At 46.2% G+C, this 26,604-nt stretch overlaps 1 protein-coding gene across 1 annotated transcript in view; it reads left to right on the top strand.

Moving 5' to 3' along the window:
- The window catches only part of ZDHHC13 (zinc finger DHHC-type palmitoyltransferase 13), a 52,353-nt gene that overhangs the window by 18,242 nt on the left and 7,507 nt on the right, over positions 1-26,604 (top strand). The window contains exons 5-15 of the mRNA XM_004711594.2: positions 875-1,019; positions 2,223-2,287; positions 3,092-3,254; positions 3,467-3,592; positions 7,735-7,868; positions 10,450-10,550; positions 15,764-15,888; positions 17,882-17,944; positions 18,629-18,722; positions 20,403-20,486; positions 24,597-24,754. Of these exons, the coding sequence (XP_004711651.2) occupies positions 875-1,019; positions 2,223-2,287; positions 3,092-3,254; positions 3,467-3,592; positions 7,735-7,868; positions 10,450-10,550; positions 15,764-15,888; positions 17,882-17,944; positions 18,629-18,722; positions 20,403-20,486; positions 24,597-24,754 (1,258 nt within the window). The remainder of the gene's footprint in view (positions 1-874; positions 1,020-2,222; positions 2,288-3,091; positions 3,255-3,466; positions 3,593-7,734; positions 7,869-10,449; positions 10,551-15,763; positions 15,889-17,881; positions 17,945-18,628; positions 18,723-20,402; positions 20,487-24,596; positions 24,755-26,604) is intronic.

The following is a 26,604-nucleotide window of genomic DNA, read 5'->3' as shown; positions in this document are numbered from 1 at the left end:
GAACTAGAAAGGCGAGGCTTCACCACCCATTTATCCCTCCGCCTTTCAACCAGCCCCACATGTGATTATCGGCCAGGCTGGCACAATTAACTAACTCAGTCCCCGAGAGTGCTGACGAATCTGGAGTTAACGCATCATCCCCTTTAAACTTTGAGGGACAGTACTTTACATGGAAGATGATAAGGGAGTTGAACCATATAAGCTTATATATATGGGGACTTCAAACACGGGTGAAAAAAAATGAAAGGCTAGAAATTCTTTCCATTGACTTTTTGAAGCCCCATCATATATCTTTTCTAAAAATAATATCAGTTGCAGCAATACTGCCCCAAATACAAGCCAGATGCAGAGGAGAACATGGCATGAGGGCTATCATTGCTGATAGCTTTGAGGTGAAAGCAGAGAATACCAGAAAGGTGTTGACTTGTATGCTGCTAACTCTGCAGATCAAAACAAATTATAGATAGTATTTCAAAGAATGAGCATTTCAGAGCACTTCACCATGCTTATGTGGAACCTGGACACAGACCAAGAGGCAGACGTTCAAACAGAACAAGGGACTACCATGTGGTTTAAAACCAGGAAAGGGCCATGTCAGGGTTGTTTCCTTTCCTGATACCATAGCATTGGTCATGAATAAGTTTTATACATTGTTACCAAGTTCATCGCCTGTGCTCAAGAAGGACTGTCCAGAGAGTTCTAAGTCTGGAGCATCTAAATATAAAACATTTGTAAATTCAATTAGGAAATGCTCTATCCGAGTCCCTCATGTTAGGTCCTCCCTAAGTTGTTGTTGTTTTTACACACACACACACACACACACACACACACACAGCTACAAAATACAGCGTAATGTTTTGTCTTTTGCTTACAGACAAGGGCATTTACCTATGGTCATATTGTTACTACAGCATGGGGCAGACCCCACTCTCATCGATGGAGAGGGATTCAGCAGCATCCACCTGGCAGTATTATTTCAGCACATGCCTATTATAGCATATCTCATCTCAAAAGGACAGGTATGTTTTTTGAATCTGTTCTATACTTGAGGATTTGTAAATCTGAAAAGTTTCGGTAGAGTATTATGAATAGCACGTCCTCATTTTCAAAGTTATAGATACCCAGATATTTAACACATTAGCTTCAGTGAGTCTGCCTACTGAGTTCTACTTTTTTAGCTTTATTGGTGACCAAAAAGACAGGTCATTTAGCTCAGAAACATACAGCTGGATGTTTCTGAAACTTGTAAACCTGTGATAGTTTTCTATGTGAGCCCAGCCATTTGTACCGTTTTCAAAAATAAGATTTCAGAGCCTGTATTTTCCTTCCAGTTCGAGAAGTGGTAGTCAGATCACTAAATTCACCCATCACTTGCTTTCGTTACTTGAGCCCAGATGGGAGGGCAATGTGAACATTCTCTCGTCTTACTGTTCTCTGGAAGTCATTCCATGAAAAATGGCTCACCTGCAGAGGCCTCCTCTTGTGCACAGGTGAAATCATAGGTCACTGTTGGGGGAGTTTCACTTCCACTGCACTGGGATGTGCTTCCTGCTAACCGGCTCGTTTACGTATCAGCTGACTCTTGTAACAGTCGGGGAGATATGTTGGCACAAATGCTGTTGGGGTGCATTTCAGTAAGCCAAGAGATACAGTATGAATTCATGTCAGAGCAGGTCAAACCAAATGACCTCTGAAGTCTTTCATGGTTTGTCTACTTGGTGAGAGTGGTCAGGTTTTCAGCATTGTTTTTCTGCCTGCTCTTTTCCACTCCCTCTGTCCCCAAAACCAAACCCACTGCCAGCGAGTCAACACTGACTCATAACGACCCATAGGACTGGGCAGAATTGCCCTTGTGAGTTTCTGAGATGGAGTTTATGGGAGTAGAAAGCCTCATCTTTCTCCCAAGGAGCACGCTGGTGGTTTCGAACTGCCAACCACAGCAGCCAAGTGTGTTTGGCAGTGAGTTTTGACTCACCCTATCCCATAGTTTAAATCTGATGCTTAGATTTCCCCTTGAAAAATCTTTTGTAGAGGTCTGTGGTTGTGAAGCAGTGTTCTTTTATTCAAAGGAAACGAGAGCCCTTCTGTGGACACAGTGATCGTGCTGATTGGGTGTCTTAAAGGGGTACTTAGATTTAGGGCAGAGAGAAAAAAGAATTTTGACTGAGTTTAGATGTCCTAGTTGAAAAGCTGTTCTGATTTATGCTCTCTCTTTTGAATAGAGTGTGAATATGACAGATTTAAATGGGCAGACGCCTCTCATGTTATCAGCTCACAAAGTACTTGGGTAAGTGAGTTGAACTGCGCCGCCTCATTCTGGTTCCTGGCTCTGACAGCTTCCTGTCTGTGTATGGAATGTAAGTGTCTCAGTCTATGTGAAATGACTTTACATGCTAAAGAAGAAAAGGAGGTGTCCACGCATCGGGCAGTGAGACAGACTTCTGCCCGAGTGCTAGTTTTAAAAGCACTCATGAAATAAATGTTCTCTGTGCTGATAGTTTTGGTGAATAGTTTTGAGAACTACCAATGGGGATTTTTTTTTTCTTTACAGGACAGCCACCTCCTAAAATATAATCGTGTACATTCAGTCATTAATTGGATAGATAACACAACATTTATTATTGGACAGTATTAAATTTAAGATTTATTTAAAAAATGATTAACTAATGGATAGAGAACACAAGCACTTATTCTACTTTATGTTAAATGTTTATTTTCGGGGTGGGGGGTGGAAGTGAATTAATTTTTATTTTTATTTATTTTTTATTTTTTTATTTTTTTGTGAATTAATTTTTAAATGGAAAATAGATTTGTTCTGTAAACCTTCATCTAATTCCTAATAAGAAGTTACTAAAGAGAACAAAACCATTATCTTTACAGCAAGTGGGCTGTTACCTAATAGCTGAGACGTTTTTTAAAAACCCCTCTGTAGCACACAGAGTAATGCCACACACAAAGAAGCCCCTCACTCTTTGGGGGCAGGTGCTGCCTGCTTGATCGGTGCATTCATTTAAGAGGTTAGTTGCTTGCATTTACCCCTCAAATCCTCATCCCTGTAAGTGCCCATCGGCATTTTCTTGTTTTGAGACAGGCCAGAGCCAACTGGATTTCTATTAAAGTTCAATCCTTCTCTCAATGTGGTTGACAAAATACACCAAAACTCTCCACTTCACTGGGCAGTCACAGCGGGAAATGTTAATGCAGTTGACAAACTTTTGGAAGCTGGTTCTAACCTGGATATCCAAAATGCTAAGGTATGAACCAGGTATTTCTCTCCCTTAGCTTATTATCTCTCTCACTGGAAGATGTATAAAGTAGCGTAAAGAGAACCTGCATGTTTTCTTTTCCATTACCACAGGAAGATGTAAATAATAATAATATGTGTGCTGATTTTGGTGAATTTTTTTTAAAGTCTCACGTGCATGATAGAGTGAAAATATAATTGAAAGGTTTTTTTCTTCTAAAGGGAGAAACGCCTCTTGATATGGCTCTACAAACCAAAAACCGACTCATTATTCACATGCTACAAACAGAGGCCAAAATGAGAGCCCACAAGAACTTCAGACTTTGGAGGTGGCTACAGAAATGCGAGGTATTCTCTTCCGGGCCCTGTTTTAAGGACTGAAAGAGCGTTTGGGGTTTATAGGGCAAGCCTGAGGGTGGGCTCACTGCTGTGCGCTGTCTGCTGAGTCTCTTTCCCCCAGGGCTGGACACTGGATGTCTGCTTCCGCTTCTGTATGCCGGCCCTCAACTACATGGCGCTCCGGAGCCCCAGGTTGCCTTGTGAACATTTTGGCGTGCTTCTGCTTCTATCCATTAGTTGAAGTGAAATGCAAGTAGTATAGATTCTTAGAAAAGCAAAAAGAAGAAAAATATTTTTGCAGGAAATTTTACAGATGCTTTCTTAGCCTGTTGCTCATTGAAGTGTTTTTGGTGATATTCTGAAAGGAAAATAGTTAGCGCTCAAAATGTTTTCTTAGAATCATGAGGAGTTAGACTTTAAAATGTCAGTGCGACAGACTTCAGGTAAGGAAGGCGTCCCCTCTTATCGGACGAGCAGAGCATTCCAGTGAAAGCTTTGGTAAGCCAAAATGGCGTAAAGTGGAGCGTCTTTACCAGTAATTCATATGGGACATTTCTTTGGGTATTCCCACCCCCCCAAACAGCCCTTTAGATCATAGCAAACGGCAGATGAACCCTAAGTAGCACTCACCTCGCGTCCACAGGCCCCGCCCCATCCCTGGGGCTTGGTGCGCTCGCTGGGGCGAGGCTTAGTTCCTGGGGAAGGAGCTTAGTGGCCGGGCTCTCACTGCTGGGGGGGGGGGGCTGCCACGCTGAAGACTCGCGAAAAGCAAATGCTAAGTGCCAGTTTCACTTTCTTAAGTAAAACAAAAATCCTCCAGTTTCTTTCCATCAGCAGAAACAGGTACTCATGTAGATCTTTTGTAAAAGTGAATTTTTGAAAAGCACGGGACACTTACATGTAACATACAACCTCTTCTTAAGGTCACACATCTGGCGTTTTACTTGAAAGTTGAAACTCAGATCTGATTCATTTTTTTCCCAGCTTAGCAATTTGGAGTGAACTGGACCCTTGGAAAAGTTGGGAAGTTCAGCTCGTTCTCAGGGATGACTTAAGAAAACACAGTGAATACAATTCAGGTTATTAAGCGGGATGTTGGATTGATTCCCTGCTTTGGGCATTTTCAAACACGATGACCTTATCCTGTTTTATTAATTAGTAATTACATTTTTGGAGTGATCCTAAATTAGCAGATTTCTAGGCAGAGGGTCATGCATACTATACCTGTTTTGCACATAGGTAGATTGAGGGAGCGAAAGAAGTAACAGGTAGGCCTTAGTCTCCTCTGCCAATATCTTCTCTTCTTCCTACTTCTTATTGCTAGATGCAGCAGTTCTCAACCTGTGGGTCGCGACCCCTTTGTGGGTCAAATGACCCTTTCACAGGGCTTGCCTGATTGATAACAGTAGCACAGTTACAGTTGTGAAGTAGCAACGAAAATCATGTTATGGTTGGGGTCACCGCAACATGAGGAACTGTGTGAAAGGGTCGTGGCATTAGGGAGGTTGAGAGCCACTGTGCTAGTGTCCCAGGGTTTGTTTTGTCCTTGGACCTCTTTGCTGTCTGCCCACTCCATTGTGCCGTCATCTGGTCCTCTATATGTTGACGGCTCCAAATGTTTCTCTTTCTACTCCAGACCATTCCTGACGTACAGTCAGCTGCCAATCCAGTGTCTCCTAAGCATTATCAACAGAAGCTATTCCGTGCTGAGCTCCCGAGCTCCTCCCTCCCCTTCGCCCTGTAACCTGCCCCACCTTGTCTCTGCCCACTGCCCCCTCCTCCGTCAGAAAGACATGCTGCCTGGCTCTGCCTTCAGTATGTCTGAGCACTTGACCCCTTCTCATCGCTCTACCAATGAACACCATTTTGGTCCACCCACCGCTGGATTCCTGTAGCTGCCTCTCTGACAAATCTTTCTGACCTCTCTCTATTCTTAGTGTAGTCTCAACAGAGCAGCCAGGTGAATTGTTTTTAAAGGAAAAGTCAAATCCTGTCCAGTATCTCCTCAAAATCCCCATTCACTCAGAGTAAACACCAAGTCTGTTACAATGGCCTACATGCTCTTGTGATCCATCTTTCTACACACGGAAATGCACCTACTCTGTTTATTTGTTTATCTCTGCTGATAGGATGTAAGTTCCATGAGAGGACAGCCTTAATTAAATTCATTGTGTCCCAAGTGCCTAGTACTGTGCCTTGCTTGTGAGATGATGTTGCTTGTAGATTCTAAGTTTATCTCTTTTTTGAATTGGGACTCACTCATTATGTCTCATCGTGTGTATTAGAATCAGAAGCATTTTAAAGACTTATAGTCATCACCCAGAATATGACTTAAAGAAGGAAACAGAATATGGCTTAAAGAAGATAGGGCGGAACATATTTTTCCTCTTTGCTATTCCAAAGACGTGCTTTGTTTGGTGTGTGTGGGCAGAGGAGGGGGGAGGGCACGTGTGTTGTAGTTAAGGAAACGCATTGCCCAAGTATCCTACCCGGCGCCTTTCATCACGCAGTCAGAATGGAGGCTCACACACACTCTTCCAAAATAACCTGAGTTTCTTGCATCCTGAGGACCCGCTTCAGCTTTTGACCTCTGTGCAGGCACTTGGCATCGAGAAGGACTCCCTTTTGAAACTCTTCCAAGGACTTCTCTGGACCTCTCCTTTCCCCTCATTCTTTCGGCCTGTCTCTTTCCTATGTATGCCTTTTGAGTCCCTTTGGGCCTCTGGCTTTTCTTTTTCTCTAATTAACTGCGTTGCCCCAGACACTGCCTTTACGGCTCTGCAGGCTGTCTGCTCCTGGCTTCACTGCCTACCATCGACGTGCTTCAAAAGGGTTGTTAAAAATAGAAGGAAAAGATAGCAGAACTCTTTGAAGCGCTCCATCTAAGTATGCATCCCTGAACATCCATTTGGGCAACACCTGACTGCATGTATATGTCCCTGGTCCGTCCCATGAGGCGTTTTTGTGGGTTTTGTTGTTATTGTTTTGAAGGGAAGTAGCACTCCTTTTGTTTATTCTTTGTCCCCCAAAGTTTTAAAGCCCCCCAAAGTAGACTCTTGCAAAGCTGCACAGGTTAGATACAGGCAGAGGACAGGGCTGTGGACATGGGCTCTCAGGTTTTGTTCAGTGGGCAGGCAGGGGGGGCGTGGGGCCCAGGTGGCTCCTGCTGCTCAGGCAGTTGGCACAGCAGGTGGGACTGGGCCCGTGCCACTCTTCCCCGCCCACTGCCTCTCAGTCTGTTCCCACTGCTACCTTCTCATTCACTGAGGCTGCACCTGTCCTGCTCGCCTCCGTCCGCGGGCACAGCAGAGCAGCAGCTATGTGAAGGTACTGACAGCGGGCTCCCAGAAGGCTTTAATAGGGTGTTTGCACAGCATCCGGATCACATAACCTTGTATTTTTTAATTTTTTTAAAATCATTTTATTAGGGGCTCATACAACTCTTATCACAATCCATACACACATCAATTGTGTAAAGCACATTTGTACATTCATTGCCCTCATCATTCTCAAAGCCTTGTATTTCACAGAGCATGTTGCGTGGTTCAGTGGCACAGACTTGCAGTGACAAACTCCAAGGCTCCTCCGGAGGGACACTCCTGCTTTTGTAACGGCCTATCTCCTAGACATCCCCCAGACATTCCTGGGCATTTAAAATTGCACATGCCCAAGGGAAGGGCATCTCTTCTGAAAACTTGTTTCTTGGAACCTTGTGTCCTGCCTTGGGGCATGGCACCCTGCTGTGCTCCAGTGGGAGCTCTTGTTCTCCCCACCTCCATGTTGGGGTTTGCGTGCTCCCTTTAGCTTATGTTATGCGTCTGATAGGTAATGCCGTCGGAAGGAGGTTGTAAACATCACGGCTTTTCACCAGCCGTTTTCTCAAAGGACCACAACATATGGGGAGAAAAACAAATCAAAATATGTCTCAGCAATGTTTTTAACACGTAGGGCTTCTCCAATACAGGTTGTCTATGAAATCTGTAATGTTTCCATCGTCAGGCTTGATTGATGCACTCTTTTGAAGAATTCTTCACGTGAGTGCTGCTGCTTGTACTTGTGGTTATTGTGCCCTTAAGAAGTGTTCCTCTATGGAGGGAATGATTGTTACGCATAAAATCCATCGTGTGCTGACATTCTGAATCTCTTCCTAGCTCTTCCTGATGCTGATGCTCTCCCTGATTGCCATGGGGGCTGTCGGGTACATCCTGGACTTCAATTCTGATTCCTGGCTTTTGAAAGGAAGCCTGCTCGTAATATTGTTCTTCCTGACATCTTTATTTCCAAGGTGTGTATATTCCTCTTTACAAGGCTCGTCATGGCATTGCTAATTCAATTGCTTATTTCTGTTGTTAATTATAAAGAATCACATATTTTGACTGCTGGGAATGTTACTACATAGCAAAACCCGCAGGACTGATGGAAGGAACGGGTTTGGTACCATATGATTTGACTGAAAGCAAATGGGTCAGCCTACAAATTTTATTGAAATGATAAATGGGGGAAAACAAGTATTTGTCACTTTTTGACTTAGTAAGTTTGGTAAGTATAGAGAGATTCGGACACCATTGTGCCTCTCAGCATTTTTGCCCGTTTTCTAGAAATTTTGTTTTTGTTTTTTGAGTCCACATTAATGCAGTCATGTTTGTTCTTTTTGGTTTTTCATTTAAACAACCTAGTTAAATGGCAGGAGGTTATAAATATTCATTGTGATATGATCCAATTTTTAGGAAAGTATTGATAGACTTGCTATAATTATTAAGAAGTCAGATGTAGGCTGCCTGTGTTCAAGTCAGATCTCCGACATGACAACATGTGCTTGAACAAGTTGCTTCACCTCTCAGTGCCTCATTTCTGCATCTGTAAGATGGGAACAGTAATGGTGATAATGTCTACCTTATGATTGAATGGGTTTATATATGTAAAACGCTTAAAACAACACCTGACACACAATTCGTACTTAATAGTCATCTCTCATTGCCCTGGTTTCTCCGCCTTCTCTCTTCCCCATCTCAGTAGGATGGCATCCCGTTCTTCATGCAAGAAATCACCCTTGATGCTTCCTCTTCCCACTTCCCACTTCCCACTTCCCTCTTCCCACTTCCCACTTCGGGCCCATGAGCAGTCCTTCCTCTTTTCCCTCGGTAGCCAGTTTATGCTCATTCAGTTGGCTCCTCTCCAGCCCTACAGACAGCGACAAGCTTCTAACTGGTCTGGCTTGACCCTGACTTGTTTGGAGCTACCTGATCCCCACCTAATCACCTGGGTGGTCTTTTTAAAAGGCAGGCTAGTTCCTGTCTTTTCTTCAGCTCAAAACTCTCCGGTGGCTTTTCTTTCTCAGAATTTTCCAATTTATTTTTTTCAAACCAGGCCTCCAGCTTTGGTTGTGCCCACTTCTGACTCAGTCCTTTATTTATTGATTTATATTTTGACTCAGTCCTTGAGACCTGCAGGTTAGCGCCATTTGGCCACCCTCAGAGAGGGGCTTTGGGGGAGCAAGTCCGGCAGCATGTAAGACACTCAGTAAATTGAGATTGCAGTTTACAAATTAAATTCTTGCAAGTTTATTGTCACATACTGGCAGCCAGTTACTCCCGAAGTGCCCCCAAAATGTATTTCTGATCTTGCAAAAAAAAAGGCACAGAATTCTATACAGGCCGGCTGCTATAACTATACTTAGAATAGAACCCGAGGCCCTAATGTTCACGGGCTATGAACATAGGTCACTCACTTCTTCCCTCTCTGGCTTCCTCTCTCCCTCTCTTCCTTCCCTGCATACAGCCCTCTCTCTCTGGATCACATGCTATTCCTACCTGGGGCCACAGCTCTTGCTTGTATCTTTGTGGCGCCATAGCTGGAGTCTCCTCCTCAATCAGGCCTCAGTTCAAGCACCAGCTCCTTAGTGAGGCCTTCCTCGTCATTTCTAAACCTTCATACCCACCGACCATCAATTCCTGGGATAAACTTTAAAATGCATTCATATAGATACGTTGACTGTATTGAGTATTAGGAAAGACATTTTTCCAAGACTTTGTAATACTAGGCAGTTGAGTAAGTTATATGTGGGCTTACGGTTGCCTTCTATCCAAGTGGGATTCATTCGTATTCGATGACAAGGCCACTTGAGCCCTGTACCTCACTCTTCTTTGTAGAGCGTTGGCTGCTCGAGCTGCTAGCAGGACAGGCATACTTGTTTACGATCGTGTACACACCTGTGTGTTTCACAGAAGAGTAACCCTCGAGGAGAGCATGTTAAATGTGAAAGCGGATTTCTAAGTGTTAACATTCTGCACTTTGGAGCATTTGGAAATGCAACATATCAGAAAATGCAAATATGCAAAGAAGATGAATAGACATGCAACGTATGCATTACAATATAAAAAAATTAAAAATCAAGCAACCTCACTACCATGAAGCCAATGTTGACTCATAGCAACCCGTGGGACAGGGCAGAACTGCCCCTGTGGGTTTTGAGGCTGGAACTATCAGAAGAGTCAAACCCCATCTTCCTCCTGTGGCACGCCCAGGAGCTTCAAACTGTGGACCTTACAGTCAGCAGCCCAATGTAGAGCCGCTATGCCACCGGGCTCCGTTTCATGAAAATTATATTTTATGATCGGGGATGAAATCACGCCTACGTCAGTTATCAGACCTGGAACATACACTCCCTTAGAAGCATTGTTCCTCAGTTTCCTCCGGTCAAGTGGGTGGGGGTTGTAGAACTCCGTGGCCACAAGAAAAGTGGCTCCCAGCAAGCACTTAGTACGTGGAAGCTTTCATGACCACTCTTACTGCCTTGGGGGCAATCAGAGCTAAGTGAACATGAGTCGTGAAGTTCACTAATCCCATGTCTATCCTTTCTCTTCTAGGTTGCTGGTCGGCTATAAGAACCTTGTATACTTACCAACAGTCTGTCTACTAAGTTCCGTCTTTTGGATATTTATGACTTGGTTCGTCTTATTCTTTCCTCATATCCTTCCACTGTAAATGTAAATGCACATCTGTCTCCCTTTGCCTTTAGAAATGGGTGATGCCATTGTTAGGAATTTAGATATTCAAAGAGAGCTGGTGTTCATTGAATGATTCTGGTTGAAAATGGTCAATGTTGAAAATCTGCCCCACTCTGGAAATAATCACAGCGCACACTCACACGAGGGAAACAGTGGCTTGAGTGATTGTTTGACTAGGACCTATAATCATGTGTGTGATTGCCCTGAGCTTCTCTTCAAGGCCAGGTGATTCATTGAACTTGGTCAGCAGTGACAGTTGTTGAGTCAGTTGTTGGCCTGATTGGGCAGGCTATTGGGACAGGTGTGGCGCCCTCCGCAACGGATCATGGCAGTGGTATTATGTGAGTCACTGATTCTCAAGCCCGTTGGAGGTTATCCGTAGGAGAAATGAATGTACATTGCTGTCCCCAACATAGGTGAAACAAAAGCATCAGAAAACAGCCCTTAAAACATGTCCTTAGCACATTATTTAAAACTTCATTTATTTTATCTTCCCTCTTATAAAAATGTAGGTCACGTTAACATTAACTGCTTTCATGACCTACTAATGAATAACAACCCATAGTTTTACAATGTGGCGTAAGGGATAGTTTAATTGTTTGAGGATCGGGGCCCAGGCCTTATCCCAGTTTAGGAGTGGGTGTGCTTTTAGGGTTGGCCAAGTCCAGTCGCCTGGGGGAGGGGGGCGGGCTTTACTTCTTGGCTTTTAGCCATTTGTAGCATCCATTGTTTATTTCTCCCCACCTCTGTCTAGGTTCCACTCTCCTCCTGAGGAGTCTGGGAAGTGAATATTGCCTTGCTTTGCATATAGTGTAGGGCATGGATGGAGGAGAGAGAAATATATCCTTAAGCATATTTATTTAAATTGTTGTTTCTTTTCCTGGTTATGTCATCTTTTCAAAAGAAGAAGTGTTTGGGAAAAATGCATTTAATTCAAGAATGGGTTTTCATAGGAATAAATGTTAATTTAATCAATAAAGCGCATAGATCTACATACAGTCCACTATGGCACATTTTTGCTTTACTGCAGCTTTTTATTTTCTGAGCAGTATTTCTAATGTTTTACAAATTTATTTAGAGTAACTTAATAGTACAACATGCCTTTGAAGTCTCTTGGCTTTTTGCAAAAGATTTTACCGCAACTAACTTTTCTCTCATAATTACTGATTTCGGTATAGCTTTTGAAGCGCTAGCCATAGTAGCTACGTACTGACAACTTGGATGATATCCTTACATGAAAAAGAAGTACTTCATCAAGCCGTGAGTATAGTATAGAGGGAAATTACTTGTAGAAGTTCCAGTGCTATACATTCCAGAATAACGGGCATTCTAGGATAATACTGAGGAGGGCTCGCTGGCATATTAGTGTACCAACCCAGTTTGCAATGAAGTAAACAGTTCACCAAGTTGTGTTTCTGGATGAGCATTTACATTTTGAGCAAGTCTTGTTATTTCACATTTTGCACATAAAAGGAGATCTCTTTTATGTAAGTGAGTTATTTCAAATTCGTAGATTCCAAATTGGCAAAGCTCTGCTTTGACTGCAGCTAGGAAACCTCAGTTTCAGAATGTTGCCTCCGTTGCACGGTGGCTGTATGAACGCTGAACTATTGGTGAAGATGCTAGTACGTATTACACCCGGGGAACAGGCTTCCATCGCTGGGCTGAATGTTCAGGTGTCAGAGGTGATGAGATGGAGTCTTTCACTTGCATGTACACCGTAAAGCCTTTTGTTCTCAGCACCCATTGAAATCTGCGACTCAGGAGCTGGCGGGGGTCAGTAGGTGGCACACTTCACTGTCGGATATTTCCAAGTTGAACCCGAAATGCCACGTGTTTCCCTCTGAGGCATTTTGACGAGCTACCGTGCTACCAGTTCTGTACTGAGGTGCGCTTTGTTCTCCCACAGTCACTGGTCCGTTATGAGAAGGGGTCTGGGCCACTGTTGGAAAGCGGAATCTTTGTATCCACGCAGACCGGTTTGAGTTTAGCTTCTTTTCTTCCTACTTGGTTACCCGTGGGCTAGTCATGTAATTTCACTGAGTCTCAAATGTTCTTGTAAATTGGGGCAACAGTACCAAGCTCATGGGCTGGCTACAAGGCTTACTAGGCCGTGCCACCTGTAAGGTGTTGCCCACCACCGCTGTTCTGTGATGAGTATCTTATCAATAATAAATATGTTAATGCTGTTGTCTCCCCTGGAGTTGATTCTGACTCATGGTCACCTTAGAGGACTGAGTTGAATTACCCCACGGGGTTTCCAAAACTGTGTTTGGCACAGGAGCAGATTGGCAAGTTTTTTCTCATTTTATTCTGATGGTGAATATTCTTATTCAGAGAAAAAGTCTATAAAGTGGCCGCATGCTAAAACCCGCTTTCAGGGCAGCTCTGGAGAAGCGCCCCAGGCATTCCACTTCTCTGTATGTTCAGCAAGCCGTGTGGTTGGCTTTTATGAGGCGGGCACTGAATGAAAGAGAATAGGACTTTACTGAGGTCGGTGGTCAAGCAAGATCCTGCGACGGGGAGCTGTTGGGTGTTCACGTGTGTGATGCTGCCAACACTGACGGAGCTGAGTCCTACACTTGATTCCAGAGACCCTGCTTTACAAGTCATGGGATCAGGGCAAGTGGAACAGAACGAGGAGTGCGCAATGGAACCCGGGGTGGGCACTGCCCTGGCGTTCCAGGAGGCCAGCGTGTGCTCACTCTCTATTATGAGGGCTTGAGTATCCAGGCAAAGACAGCCACCTCATGGCCCACTGCTCAGTCCACGCCTGGAGTGGATTTGCTCGGCTTTCAAGTCTCTCCCTTAAAAGACGTCCAACAAGAGCAGGTGCAGAGGGGCACAGCTGGACCGTGTAAGGAGCAGTGTCGCTGTTGATATTGCAGGCATGATCTTTGCCAGTCAATTTCAAGTACATGGGGTTTTTATCACTCGGAAGCCAAAGTATTTGACTAGAATGAGTACTCAATAAACATTCATTGAATCAACAGGAGAATGAGCTGATGTCGGGTAGATGGATAGGCCGTGGGTAGTGTGGATCTAACAGACCTAAAGAATGCCCACTGACTGATTGATGGAAATCACCACACACCGTGGTTTCCCTCCATATTGAGAGACTTGCCTGTTAGGTCACAAGCTCACTGAGAGGTTGACTTATCTACAAAGAGCTGGACGTGCCTGAGAAAGGAAGTGGGCCCTCCTGTAGGGGACCAGAAAAGGCCTGCAAGCGGAGGGTGATGTCAGTTAGCCCTGGAAGCAGTTAGGACATGAATACTCTAAAGGTATCAGAATGAGGGGCACCGGGGAGTGTTTCAGGTCATAGGCGAGCCCTACAAGTACAGGCATCCAAGCAAGGAAGGTGGCGATTCCATTTACTTGGAAAAGTAATCACAGACTATGATTCATGATATCTGGGTGGAAATGCAGATTCTTGGAAGTGGAAGGCAAACCAAAATGAACTGGTTTGAAGCTCTGGATTCACCAGGACGATGTTATGTGTGTTGATAAGAATTTTATGAGAGAAGATAGCATATGGCTCTCTTAAGAGAGGCCCTTCTTGCCTGAAGGTCTTTCAGTATTCTTAATTCAGTCTGTTTCTTTTTTTGTCCATTACCCACCGTGGACTCGATCCCATTTTATAGTGACCCTGGAGGACTGGGTAGACTTGCTCCATCCCAATTCACACCAGGCAGAAAAGTACCCTCCCCCCCAGCTGTGGCACTCCTGTTCACTTGGAAAGGTGGGGGCGGGGTTCAGTCAGTGATTCTGACTGGATTTTACTTATCTGCCGTTTATAAGTCATTTACAACAGGAGCCAAAACAGCAGTCAGCTCCCAGCTCAGTGTGCAGGATCAGGACTGCCCAGTGAGTCAGCCAGGGCTTTGAACTGGTTCATGGTGGCCCATATCTTTTATTTTGTTTTTTGAAGCCAGAATACCTGTAGATAACAGCAAGGGATGCCAGTAATCCTATGGTGACCCTAGAAGGCAGGGCAGAACTGCCCCTGTGGGTTTGTGAAGCTGCACATCCCCTTAAGAGCAGAGAGCTGCATCTTGCTCCCACGGAGCAGGGTTTTCAACGGCTGGCTCTGTGGTTAGCAGCCCCACTCATAACTGACGACACCCCCAGCACTCTTTAAACACTGCTACGAGTCAGAATTGACGCGTGTGGTTGTGGTGGTCTTTGTGGGTTAGACCAGAGCCTCTCAGACGTCAAAGACATTTGGATCACCTGCGGGGTCTGTGAAACGAGCATCAAGAGCTGGAATCTGAAAGCCGGGGCTGCTGCATGAAGTTTTGCCTTTCAAGTGTGCTCCCAGGAGATGTCTACACCACGGGTTGTGCGCCCCACTTTGAACATCAAGGGTTGAGAGTCTATTTTGTAGCCCGTTTGCCACTAGAGAGCGTCATTCAAACGCTGCTTTGCTTGTTGTTGTACCCACCCTGTCCAGCAGGGTTTAAATTGAGCAAGAAAAATAAGCTCACCAATACTGTAAAGTCACTTGTATTTACGTGCAGCACAATCTTACTCTATAATGTATACCTCCTTAAAACCTTTGCAAGGCAACTAGCATCCTTGAAACAGTTTTCATCTTAATGTGTCCAGAATATCTGCCCTCCCCCAGGACCACTTGATTTGTAATTACTTGGCAAGGAGTGGAGTTCCTTTTGTTGGTGTCTAAATTCGCTCAGCCTAACAAAATTGGAAAGACTGGTTAATAAACTCTGAGGAAGCAAAATTTGGCAAGCTTGAATCTAATCTTTAGGGAAATCGTTGCAGTTGTAATGTTTGAAGGAGTTTGTTTGGATGGCTTAGTCAAAATTGTCAGAAAATATTTTCCCAGCTATTCACAGGCTGGCCACAGTTACACCATGAGAGATGAATATATTTTGGGCTCTTGAATATATTTTGTTTTCAGAGCGTACCTCGTGAATTGCAGCTATCCCTGGTGTACCTGCTCGCAATAACGCAGGGTTACTTATTAGCCACGTCGTAGTCAGGAACTCCTGGGGGTTGCAGCGCAGATTGAGGCCACACCTGGCGGCGGTGTGTGCAGTGGATGGAGTGCCTGGCCGAGAGCTTCCTGGGCACCAGTACAGATTTTCTCTTGCGTCGTCTTTCTGCCAGGCTCCGTGGGAGTTCCCTGTGTTACCCTTAACTTGGTCTTAACATCTGACAGGCAGCCCATTCTACTTCACTTTCGTTCTCAGCATCCTAGCCTTCCTCTACTTTTTCTACAAGACTTGGGCAACTGATCCAGGCTACACCAAGTCGTCCGAGGAGGAGAGGAACAAGGTGAGCTTTCGCTCTTCAAACAGGAGGGTGTGCAAACTCCAGCAGGCCAGCAGCCACACTGGGTTTTTTCAAGGTCGCACCTGCAAGGCCTGTTACTGTAATAGACGCCCCGCCATGTGCGGTGATGCAAGCCCCCCAAGGGGAGGCTTCTCCATCTATGTGTTGTATCTTCCAAAAACCATTTCTATGGTCTCCCACTTCTTTAGGATGCCATTTAAATTTTCCTTATTTCACTTACATTTTTCCCGTTTTGTAAATGAAGGGCAACTAAGTCAAGGGAAAGCGCTCTATTGGCAGGGGCTACCCCTCAAGTGTGGCGATACTGAATGACATGGTTCATTTTCTGTTGCTTATGAGTCTTTAGGAGTGGTAAAGAGTGGTAAAGGCAAGTTTGAGATCAGGACTAATGTCAACTTTCTCATTAAACTCAAGTGGACATCTTCCCAAAGCCATTGCAGCTTTGCAACAAACGTTTGAGAAGGCTCCCCCCCACCCCACCCCAAACTGCAGTTTCTAGATGGATCAAGCATCGGACTGAAGGTCAAGAAGACCCGAAAGTGGTAAAGAGTGGTAAAGGGGGGTGTAAAGACTGTGTTTCTGGGAGAAGAGGAGACTCAACCCTGGGTGCTTGTAACCATCGTATAGTTTTGCTATATGAAGGCAAATCAGAAAGTATTGCTCCTGGATCCCAATTCATTCCTGCACGGCATGTGTGGAAGCATGTCTTTGCAGTGGATGGCTGCAAGCAAGTTCTCTTAGAAATAGGCTTGTCTTGTTCTGTGCCTTCAAAAAAAGGGGATCTTTTTTGTGCCATGGGGGGAAAAGCAAGTTTTAGATCAGGACTAATGTCAACTTTCCCATTAAACTCAAGTGGACATCTTCCCAAAGCCATTGCAGCTTTGCAACAAACGTTTGAGAAGGCTGCACCCCCCCACCCCCCACCAAACTGCAGTTTCTAGATGGATCAAGCATCGGACTGAAGGTCAAGAAGACCTGAAAGATGAATTCAAAGCAAAGAGGTTATGGTGGCTGGTTCATTATCCACAGGGGCAATCTCGATAGGCTTTCTTGAAGGACCCAAGTTGATCATAGGAGCGTATTATGAAAACATTTTAAGAAAATTGGAATCTGCGTTGATATGAAAAAAGTTGTGCTGAGGGCCTTCCCCACCAACCACCAATTGATAACAATGCACCTGTGTTTTTTTCAAGGGTAGCACAGGCTGGCCTGTGAGAATTGGATTGGGAAACCTTACCCCATCCACCCTATAACCCATATCCTGTCCCTTCGGCCTTCTTTTTGTTCCCAGAAGCGATAGAACATTCCAAAGGAATACAATTGGAGTACCTTGAGATTGCCCACACTGCCATTCTGACGTGGTAGACACCAGTGTTTCTAGATTTATTCAGGCACCACCCACTGTTGGGTCAGTCCAGTGCTTGGGACTTGATGTAGCGTTCCGAGACTGCGGGTTAACTGGAGCACATAGTAGTCTCATCTTTCTCCCCGTGGAGTGACTGCTGGATATGAACCACGGACCGTGCTTCCCCAGCAGCACCACGAGGGGCCTTCAGAGGTAGAAACACCGCCTTCAGAAGTCTGGAGACCTAGAGGGAGGCCATGTCGAGAAACACTAGCGTCACACTCGGATATGTGTGTTTAATGAAGGTTTCGATGACTGCGTAGCCGTGCTTTTGTTTACATACCCTCCTATGCTGATGGTGTGTGTGTTTCTTTAACCGATTGGGGGGTCAACTGGGACATGGTGACTACTTGCAGAGAGAAAGGTTTGTGGTGTAATTTTGTGCATTCTAACTTACTGGCTGCGGTTTGAAATGTGGCCTTGATAAGTCAAAAAATTCAAGCATGAAATGCTGTGGTGGCAAGTCTTTCAAATTGCATTTCTAGCTACCTCGGTTTGAGAATGTGTCTGACTATGCGCACTCTGTCACCCAGTCAGACAGGGTTGTCAGGTCAGCTTTGTGTCTTTCAGAATATCATCACCCTGGCCGAAACTGGTGCTCTGGACTTCCGAACCTTTTGTGCATCCTGTCTTGTGAGTGAGTCTTCTCTGGTTTTTTTTTTCCCTCCACAGTAAAAGTAAATAGCATGGTACGTGTAAGCATTTGTCAAACCTTTATGGCACCGTTACATGGTTTTGTTGCTCTCGGGTCCTAATTTTGAAACACTGTAGGACCAACGCTCTTAAGCCTGTGGAAGAATGATGTGTGTAACTTTTGGAGTTGCCTGTGGTAGCTCTCTTGATGAGACATCCAAATAGTATGTGCTGTGTGGTTTTTCCTGTCACGAGGAAATTATGGGAAGCAACTTCAAGTCAAAGGCTCATGTGACCCTAGAAAACATTTAGTGAAACCTCTCATCGTGCAACTGACAAATCAAGGGTTGGGGGGAGGAAGGGAGTACCCACAAGTATTGGCAGACCGAGACAAGAATTGGAATTCTCGGTCCTTTTACCCAGCCCAGTGCGCCTTCTGTTACGGGATGCTGCCTCATTTTCCCTTAGTCCGCTCAGGAATTGGATCTCCCTTTGTGGCGGCCTGTTCAGGTTGACATGGGGAAAGGCACAACCAGAAGGCATAGCAGAGCCTATGTGAGCCGATGGGCCGGTTGGGGTTGTTTGTGCCACTGTCTCCTCCACTTCGAGGTAAACTGTGCGAGGGATCTGCTGCCATTTGGAAACACGGGCTTTTGCTCAGGCCTCTCTCGGTCGCCCATTTAGATCCGGAAGCCATTGCGGTCGCTCCACTGTCATGTGTGCAACTCCTGCGTGGCTCGCTATGACCAACACTGCCTGTGGACTGGACGGTGCATCGGTGAGACGCAACCTACTGCTTCTCCCTGTGACGTGAGGCAGACATTTAGTCACTCTGTGACCCGGGGGGAGGGGAAGGGCATCCTGGGGGTCTGTTTGGGACCTCTCCTTTGTCAGTGGAGCCTCTCTAGCATGAGACTTAGAAGACAGTTGTTCAGGGCCTCGCAGTAGTGATCCCCATGTAGAGTGTGGTTTCTCCTGTAGCATCATCCCTCTCGGTCATCCGTGTGCCTCGGGTTGATCTGAGCAGCTCAGTCTCAGCGCTGACAAGGTGTATCGATGGTGAAATTTATTTGCTGAGGTCACTCATAAGTATCAGTTTTCTACTCCAAATGCCCTGCTCTTCTCATATTTGAAGCTTGTCTGTATTCTCCACCTGCCTCCTTCAAGGTTCAGGTAGGAGCTAAAATCCCTGAAGATCAGAACCCTGCGGGTTGCCTTCCACCTCGGGAATATTCCTTTCCCTGTTCTATAGCCCTGGGTTTCCTTTGAACGACATGGTAACACCAGTTGCCTGTTGTTGTTGTTGTTGTTGTTGTTGTTGTTGGTGGTGGTGGTGGTGGTGGTGGTGGTGATGGTGATGGTGGTGTGTGTGTAATGAGAAACTCTGGCCACAGTCCTCAGGAGAGAGTATAGTTTCACAATCGATGCCTTGCAGGAGCTGGTTCGGCTCAGTCAGGTTGCCTGGGTGCATCGTGTTGTTCTCTTTTGCTCCTCAAGTACAGGCAGATGGATGATTCTTCAGGGACTACTATCGATGGGCCCCATCCTTCTGTAGAGATCAGATAATGGCAATGGCAGGCAACCCTGAATGGCAGTAGACAAAAGGAAGTCAGGAGTTTATATGTTGTTCCCACACTGCAATTAATACAGTGTTTTCTGAGACTCCAGCCGGTTTGGTTCCCACGCCCATCAAACAGACAAGAATAAGAACGGATCAGAGTCAGGACCCTGCATCAGAGAAGTCAGGCATACCAGAAGACACACAGCAAGGCACCCTGGTCTCATGATCCAACGAGTATTGCTCCTTCTACTGGGCTTTCCTGCTCAGGAGATGGCGGGGAACAGGGTGTGCCATCTGAGGAGTGTGCGTATCATTAGCATGAGCCCCTTTCAGGGCCAGGATGGCAGAGTCGGCCTGTAAGAGGAGAGGTTGGCTACCGGGCGCCCTCCCCTGCTCCTCTCTGTAGATCACTCTCACGCTTCAGGGGTCCCTCTTTGGCTCCCTTCAACCATCGCACCTTAGCTGACTCCTTAGCACTGTGCTGGGATCCCCAGTGAGGTCACTGCTTGGTGCTCAGAGAGTATTTGGGTGAACCTGGAAGGACGGAGGAAAGGAAGGAAGAGAGGGATGACTTGAGTCTGTCTAGAACCCTTCCTTCTCCTCTCCCTCCAGACCAATAGAGGGCAGCCTACAGCTACTGTACTTAATACAGTCCGTTCTGTTGAAAAGTGCCTCCTTTTAGGTCAACAAGTGAGTTCTGCTAATGTGGACGTTTGCCCGTGGCATACCAGAAACATTTGATTTGTTTTGTGTAATGATGTTTAAAAGCAACAGCCCTATTTCTATTTTACTTGGTGAGAATTTTTTATAGGAAAATGGTTAGTACTATATAAATCTAGAATATCACTGTAAGAAGCATTAAATGTGTTTTTTGTTTTTTTCCCCTTTTTGATTTAGGCTTTGGCAACCACCACTACTACATATTCTTCTTATTTTTCCTTTCCGTGGTGTGTGACTGGATTATATATGAATCGTTTGTCTGTAAGTATAATTTTTCTTATCAGAAACTCATGACCCTGACCCACGACTGCTGCCCCTGGTGTGTCGCCCTCCGGCCGGCCGGGCGCTGCTGAACCGTGCCCTGGGTGAAAAAGAAGCCATGGCTCTTTGGGGGAGTGGGCGGAAGTGCTAGAGGAGGTCAGCTCCGCCTCTGCCATGATGCATTGGGGACGCGGTGGTCCCCGGCAAGTGCAGCTACTTCCTCAGTGGCGGAAAGGCAAATCAGCAGCTGGCGTGCAGACCGAAGCCTGATAAGGAATTAAAACAGAAAACAAACTGAGGCCACGGATGGGGCTCAGTGGTCACAGTCATTACGGAACACGAGCCGCGCACGGGAAGCAGTGCCTTGCGATGCCTGCCAAGTCGCAGCTGAGAGCTGATGGGAAAGCCCTCGCAGTCCCTGAACGGTTGGGGAAAATACTTGGGGAGAGAATGTTAGACCACGTACTCTGGAGGAAAAGAAATTCCCAGTATCGGCTTAAAGGAGAGGCGTTCTTGTAATAGAAATCGCTAATCTGCTGCCCTGAGGCAGCTGTGGTTGACTGAGAACAGGGTCTCAACTGAGGGAGGAAGGCAGGGGCGAGTGCACGCGGATTGCGGGACGCTGGTGGAGTGGGTTTTCTGATGAGCGCCGCTAGTTTCACCGTGCGATCCCAGGCTGTGTGTTGTGCTCTGGCAAGAGCTGTGCTCTGAAGCATGGGCAAGGCTGGGACCTTTCAGAAGCAGATGGCCAGACCGGTCTGCCGAGGGGCCTCCGGGGACGGGGATTTGAACTGCCAGCCTTTTGGCTATGAGTCCGGCATCTCACTGTCTTTCCCACCTCCCAAACCCGAAGCACAGTCACTGCCATCAAGCCTAATGACTTGTTTGCGGCCTCTCGCTGGTCTGTTGGGGGAGGGTGGGGGAGGGTTTGAGGGCTGTGCGTCTAAGCCATTTCCTGCCCCTTGCACACTCCATTCATACCCACGTGTAGCTCACTCCTTTGCTGCTTGAGCTAAAATCGACAGTAATGGAAGAAGATGTTAGGAAAGGTTTGGGCGTTCTTTTTCCCCTCCACATTTTCTTATTTCTCCCTTGGGGACCCCAGCCCACCACCCTCCCTCCTATCGCTGCTCTTTTGGGCCTCGAGCTTAAGTTTGGGGCCATGCTTCTTCCTGCATGTATTTCCCAGCCTCCCAGGGCCCCTTCCAGGAAGCATCCCAAACGGCAGGGTTTGTTTCTAGTTTTCATTTTCAGAACCTGTGACTTCAACCGCCTGTGAGCTGGGTTCTTCGTTTGCTGGGCCATCAGCATACAGAGGCGTCAGCCCTGGGTCTGGGTGCCCCTGGCCCTCGGGAGCGCTTCGGCAGCGAAGCATCGCCTTCCCCGGGTCAAGTGAGTTAAACGGCGCAGAGTTGAGAACGCAGGGCTCCGGCATTGGCAAAGGCCGCCAGTGATCCTGAGCACTGGCGTTGTAAAACCTCTTAGAATTATGCCCCGTGGGGTATGAAAGAAAAGATTGTTTTGACCATTTTCCTTGCCGTTGAAAGAGCTGCCTTTTAAGGCCTGGCAGTAAGGCATATTCCTGGAAAACCTTTTTAAGTGGGTCCTCGGACCAGCTCATCTCTTGGACCTGCTCCTAGGGGAACAGAGCCAGACATGGCACCACGCCTGTCTGTCCCCTCTTGGCCCGCTTCACTAAAAATAGTCACCTTTGTTTGGCGTCTGCGTGTGGCACAGGGCGGCCTCGATAAAGACAGAATTAAGTTTCCGTCACATGCGGCTTCATGACGTCTCCGTGTGCTCTTTCTCTGACCCGGTTCTCATATTCTGCCTTCTTCCTCAGGAAGTTTTCCTGCCCATTCACGTGCAGCTGTGTAGACGGGCCTGTTCTGTCACGTGTATCCCATCTGTATTCTGACAGCGCATCTGTACCCTGATGCAGGGCGTACTGTGACTTTCCACCGTTCCCGGGCAGGAAGACGAGCTTGTCCTCTGTTCCCCTGATGAGGCCTCACTGTTGGCACCGCCGTCCTTAGCCAGGAAGGCTTCTGCTACTGCGGCCCCGCCCCATCTGTGGCCTCTTGTGAGGTCCGTCTTCACCCCCACGGAGGGGCAGCATGCTACAAGTGACGACCGAGAGAATGATTCTTAGTTCAGGGTCAGGAAAAGCTTTGTCAGAGCTCACCGGAGATGGAAAAGGTTAAGTTGTCATTTGCTAGCCAATGACCACTTGACAGAATGCATTAGACTAAGTTAAAATAGTCTGTTCCGTAAATAATGTACACAGCCACTTGTAGCTCGTGTGTGTGTGGTGTGTGTGTGTGTGTGTGTGTGTGAGAGAGAGAGAGAGATTCAGGTGGAAGTTTACAGATCATCAGTTTTAACATTCAACAATGCGTACACATTTTGTTTCAATTCAACCATTGCATTCCCCTCAATATACTGTTTCCCTCCTTCCATTTCTCCTTTCTTTCTTTTTTTGGAGTAAACAATCTCATGTTTCTCCTGAGGAGAACTGGAGGTTTGAGCAACCAATTTTTAAAAAATCATTTTATTGGGGCCTCTCACAGTTCTTGTGAGCTTCCATACATCCATTGTATCCAGCATATTTGTACATATGTTGTCATCATCATTTCCAGTGCATTTTCTACTTGAGCCCTTGGTATCAGCTCCTCAATTCCTCCTCTCTGCACTACATGCTGCCCTTTTGGTCTCAGGTGGCTGGTGGTTCTAGCAGAGAGGGGAGTTCAGCCTCCGACATGAAGGTCACCAAGGGCCCTGGTCTGGGGCAGCTGTCTCTTTGCTGTCAAGTTTGCCATCCGTCCTCTGAGAACTCCCGTTTGGGGTCATGCCACGTTCTCAGAGGGCTTCCCAGAGGCAGCAGGAGGACCGGGTGGGCTGAAGGAAAGCACAGGTGCTTTCACAGGCCACAGCTGTCCCCGCCACCTGCTGATGGAAGTTAGGTCCCTTTCCTGTGCTGTCGGGCCTGGGGAGCGTCTCTCTCAGGGTGGGTCCTGATGAGACTCAGAGAGTGTCGTTTGCCTCACTTGTTCCCTTCATTGTTCCTCTGTGATGATTGCTCTAAGTGTGATCCTAGCAGACAGCCATGGGAAATGGTTGGGAATCAAATGAGACCCAAACAAGAAACTAGGTTTTTAGGATGAAATCAGACAGTTGTTAGTGAAGCGTGGGCGTGTTTCCTTCCGGTTCCAGGAGCTCTTAGGTGCTGCTTAGGGACACTGTCTAAGCAGCGTTGTGTCATGTCAGAGGTATTTATGAAACCTCAAGAGGCCCGTCTACAGAATTCTCATTTCAAGAAGAATCCACCTTTCATCGTGGGCATGGAACCTGTAGAATTCATTGACTTTACACAACCATTCCTGATGTTCCCAGCTGCCTGGTTCACCCTCAAGATCACGGAGGCCTTTAGCTCTGGATGTTCTTGGTGAGAAGCTGAATGGGGAGCGTATCACTTACTGTGTGTTCTTTTCCTGGGGTGTTTGGCTCACGCGTTCCCTAGCCTGGCCAGCCGTCCTGTGCTACAGTAGTTCCGGGGTCCATGCAGAAGGATACCCACGTGGTGCTGGGTTGTGCCAGGAGCTGTGATAGCAACACTAATGACATGTTGGAACTCTCAGTAGCGTTTGATACTCAGTTTTGTAATAGGCCCATCACTTGCTGCCACATGGGTAAGGTGGATTCTACTTCAGATTTTTAAACTGATCTCAGCGTTGATGTTTCTCTTGCATAAACCAGGGGAACGTGGGACTCACTGGAGGAGAGTATTTTATTAAATATAATCATTTTCAGTTGTCAAATCCTTGAGCTGTTCTTGCCAGCGCATTTTTATGCTGAGTTTGCTGGTATTGGAGAAGGTTCCGTGGAACAGCTTCTTCACTTTTGTTCCTTCACTGTCAAGCACAGAGACAGTGCTGTCGTAGCTCATTAACACTGGAGGCCGTTTCTCAGCTTCGCTAGCTGAGCTGTCATCTGGGAGACAAAATCCTAGAGTTCCGATAGATGCTTTCATGTCTTACTTTCTGTTCTCCTTGAATGATTACATCTTCTTGGAAAATCATCACTCATTCGATCCTCTTTTATGATTCACAGATTGGTCCAATCATTGCACCACAACGTTCAAACAAGACGGATTATGGACCTACCTCAATCAGATTGTGGCCTGCTCCCCGTGGGTTCTGTATATCTTCGGACTGGCAATTTTCCACTTCTCATGGTCGACATTTCTATTATTGAATCAGCTTTTCCAGGTAATTAACACTCTTCCCGTGCCTCTGAATAAAATGTGTTGTCAACTGTAGAGTGAGGGAGAAAGACTTAGTTTCAAGTTCCACTTCGGCCATTTAATTCGTAGGCCCAGGCATGCTTTTATTTTTTGATCACTTGAATTTCACTTTCCTTGTCTGAAAACTGGCATTGTCCCCTGTCTTCTGGCCAACTGAGTGGAAGAGATCCCCACTTGTGACCATTTCAAAGATAGGACATCCAACAATATGCTGAAATTATTGAACAATGATATTCGTATCACATCCAAGTAATTTTTGCTGAAATAAATTCAAAAATGGTTGCACCAATCCATCAATAGGAAATTGCCATAAATACAAGCCAGATTCAGAAGACAGAAGAACAAGGAGTATTGTGACTGATGCCACCTGAATCTGGGCTGAAAGCGTAGAATACCAGAAAAATGCTCACCTGCGTTTCACTGACTACAGATGCTTTCCCTGTGCTGTCATAGTAAACTGTAGATGACAATGTCAAGAGTGGTGATCCCAGGACACTGGCCTGTGCTCATGAGGAGCCTGTGCACAGACCAAGAGACCCTGTTTCTGAACAGAGCAAGGGGACACTGTGCCTTGCAAAATCGGAAAAGATGTGCATCAAGCTTGCATCCTCTCACCATTCTTAGTTTATATGCCGAGCAAATAATCCGAGAAGCTGGATTATTTGAAGAAGAACACAGCGTCAGGAGTAGAGGAAGATTTACTAACAATCTGCAGTAGGCGGATGTACAACAATACTTGCTGAAAGGGAAGAGTCTTGAAGCCTTTACTGCTGAAGATCAAGGACTTCAGCCTTCAGGGTGGAGAGCACGTCTCAACATCAAATTGACATCCTCCCCACGGAACCAGCAAGCATCACAACAATGAAGACAAGACTGGAGCTATCGAGGAGTTTGTTTTGCTTGGATCAAAAATCAGTGTCCATGGAAGCAGCAGTCAAGAAACCAAACCCTGTAGTGCATCTCCTTAAAGCGTAAGGGGCCAAGATGTCACCTGTGAGGGTGGCACAGCACCGGGCATCAGTTCATGCCGTTGCACGTAGGGTCGCTGTGAGTTGGAAGTGACTGGCTGGCACCTTAGAACAAGTCTCCCAGGATGGTTGAAAAGTTAGAATCACATGTTTTTAGAGCTGGGAGAGCCTTAAAATGTATTATCCTGACCTCTAATGCTACAGGTAGAGGTGTGCAGAAAGGCCGTGAATTGTTCAAGGTCAGTCAGTGAGTGACGAAACCAGAACAGGAAACGCAGCACTCCTGACAGCCCTGCTCAGGTGCCTTTTCTATCTGCTGCTGGGGTCTGTGGTCTGAAAGCTTGCTCTACAGCATCGTGCCAGTGGGGATGGTTGCTTCTCGCGATTCCTCAAGTCTGGCTTGTTAGCTGTTTTACTTGGCAAAGCATCAGTGTCTGGGAAAGGGGAGGAGGTGAAGGCTACGACACTGGCCAGTGGCCAGGCAAGTTACACTGCTAAGGAAGAGCACGGCAGTTAGTGAGTTCAAGTTCCAGGGGAGCCAGCCACCTGCAGCTCTGCCAACTGCTGTCCCCCTGCTGCCTTCCTCCTGCTTAGGGACCCAGCCATTCTTCATTGTGGCTGTGGCTTGCCCACAGGGAGCGGACAGTGGCGACCAGCCTAAGCCAATTACTTTGAGACTTCAAATAATTGGAGCTTTATTCATCAAGAAGCAAAGAAATTCCAAAAGGAAGCAATTCCAAACAATGAAAAAGGAAAGTAAAAATGTTACGGAAAGGAATTGAATTAATAAAATTAAATGTTTTGAGAATGATGAGGGCAATGAATGTACAAATGCACTTTACACAAT

This window comes from Echinops telfairi, unplaced genomic scaffold (assembly GCF_000313985.2).
Source record: "Echinops telfairi isolate 266 unplaced genomic scaffold, ASM31398v2 ScPeMD7_60;HRSCAF=208, whole genome shotgun sequence".
NCBI classification, from domain to species: Eukaryota; Metazoa; Chordata; class Mammalia; order Afrosoricida; family Tenrecidae; genus Echinops; species Echinops telfairi.
The sequence above is the reverse complement of the archived record's forward strand: the minus strand, read 5'-3'. Positions and strand labels throughout refer to the sequence as shown.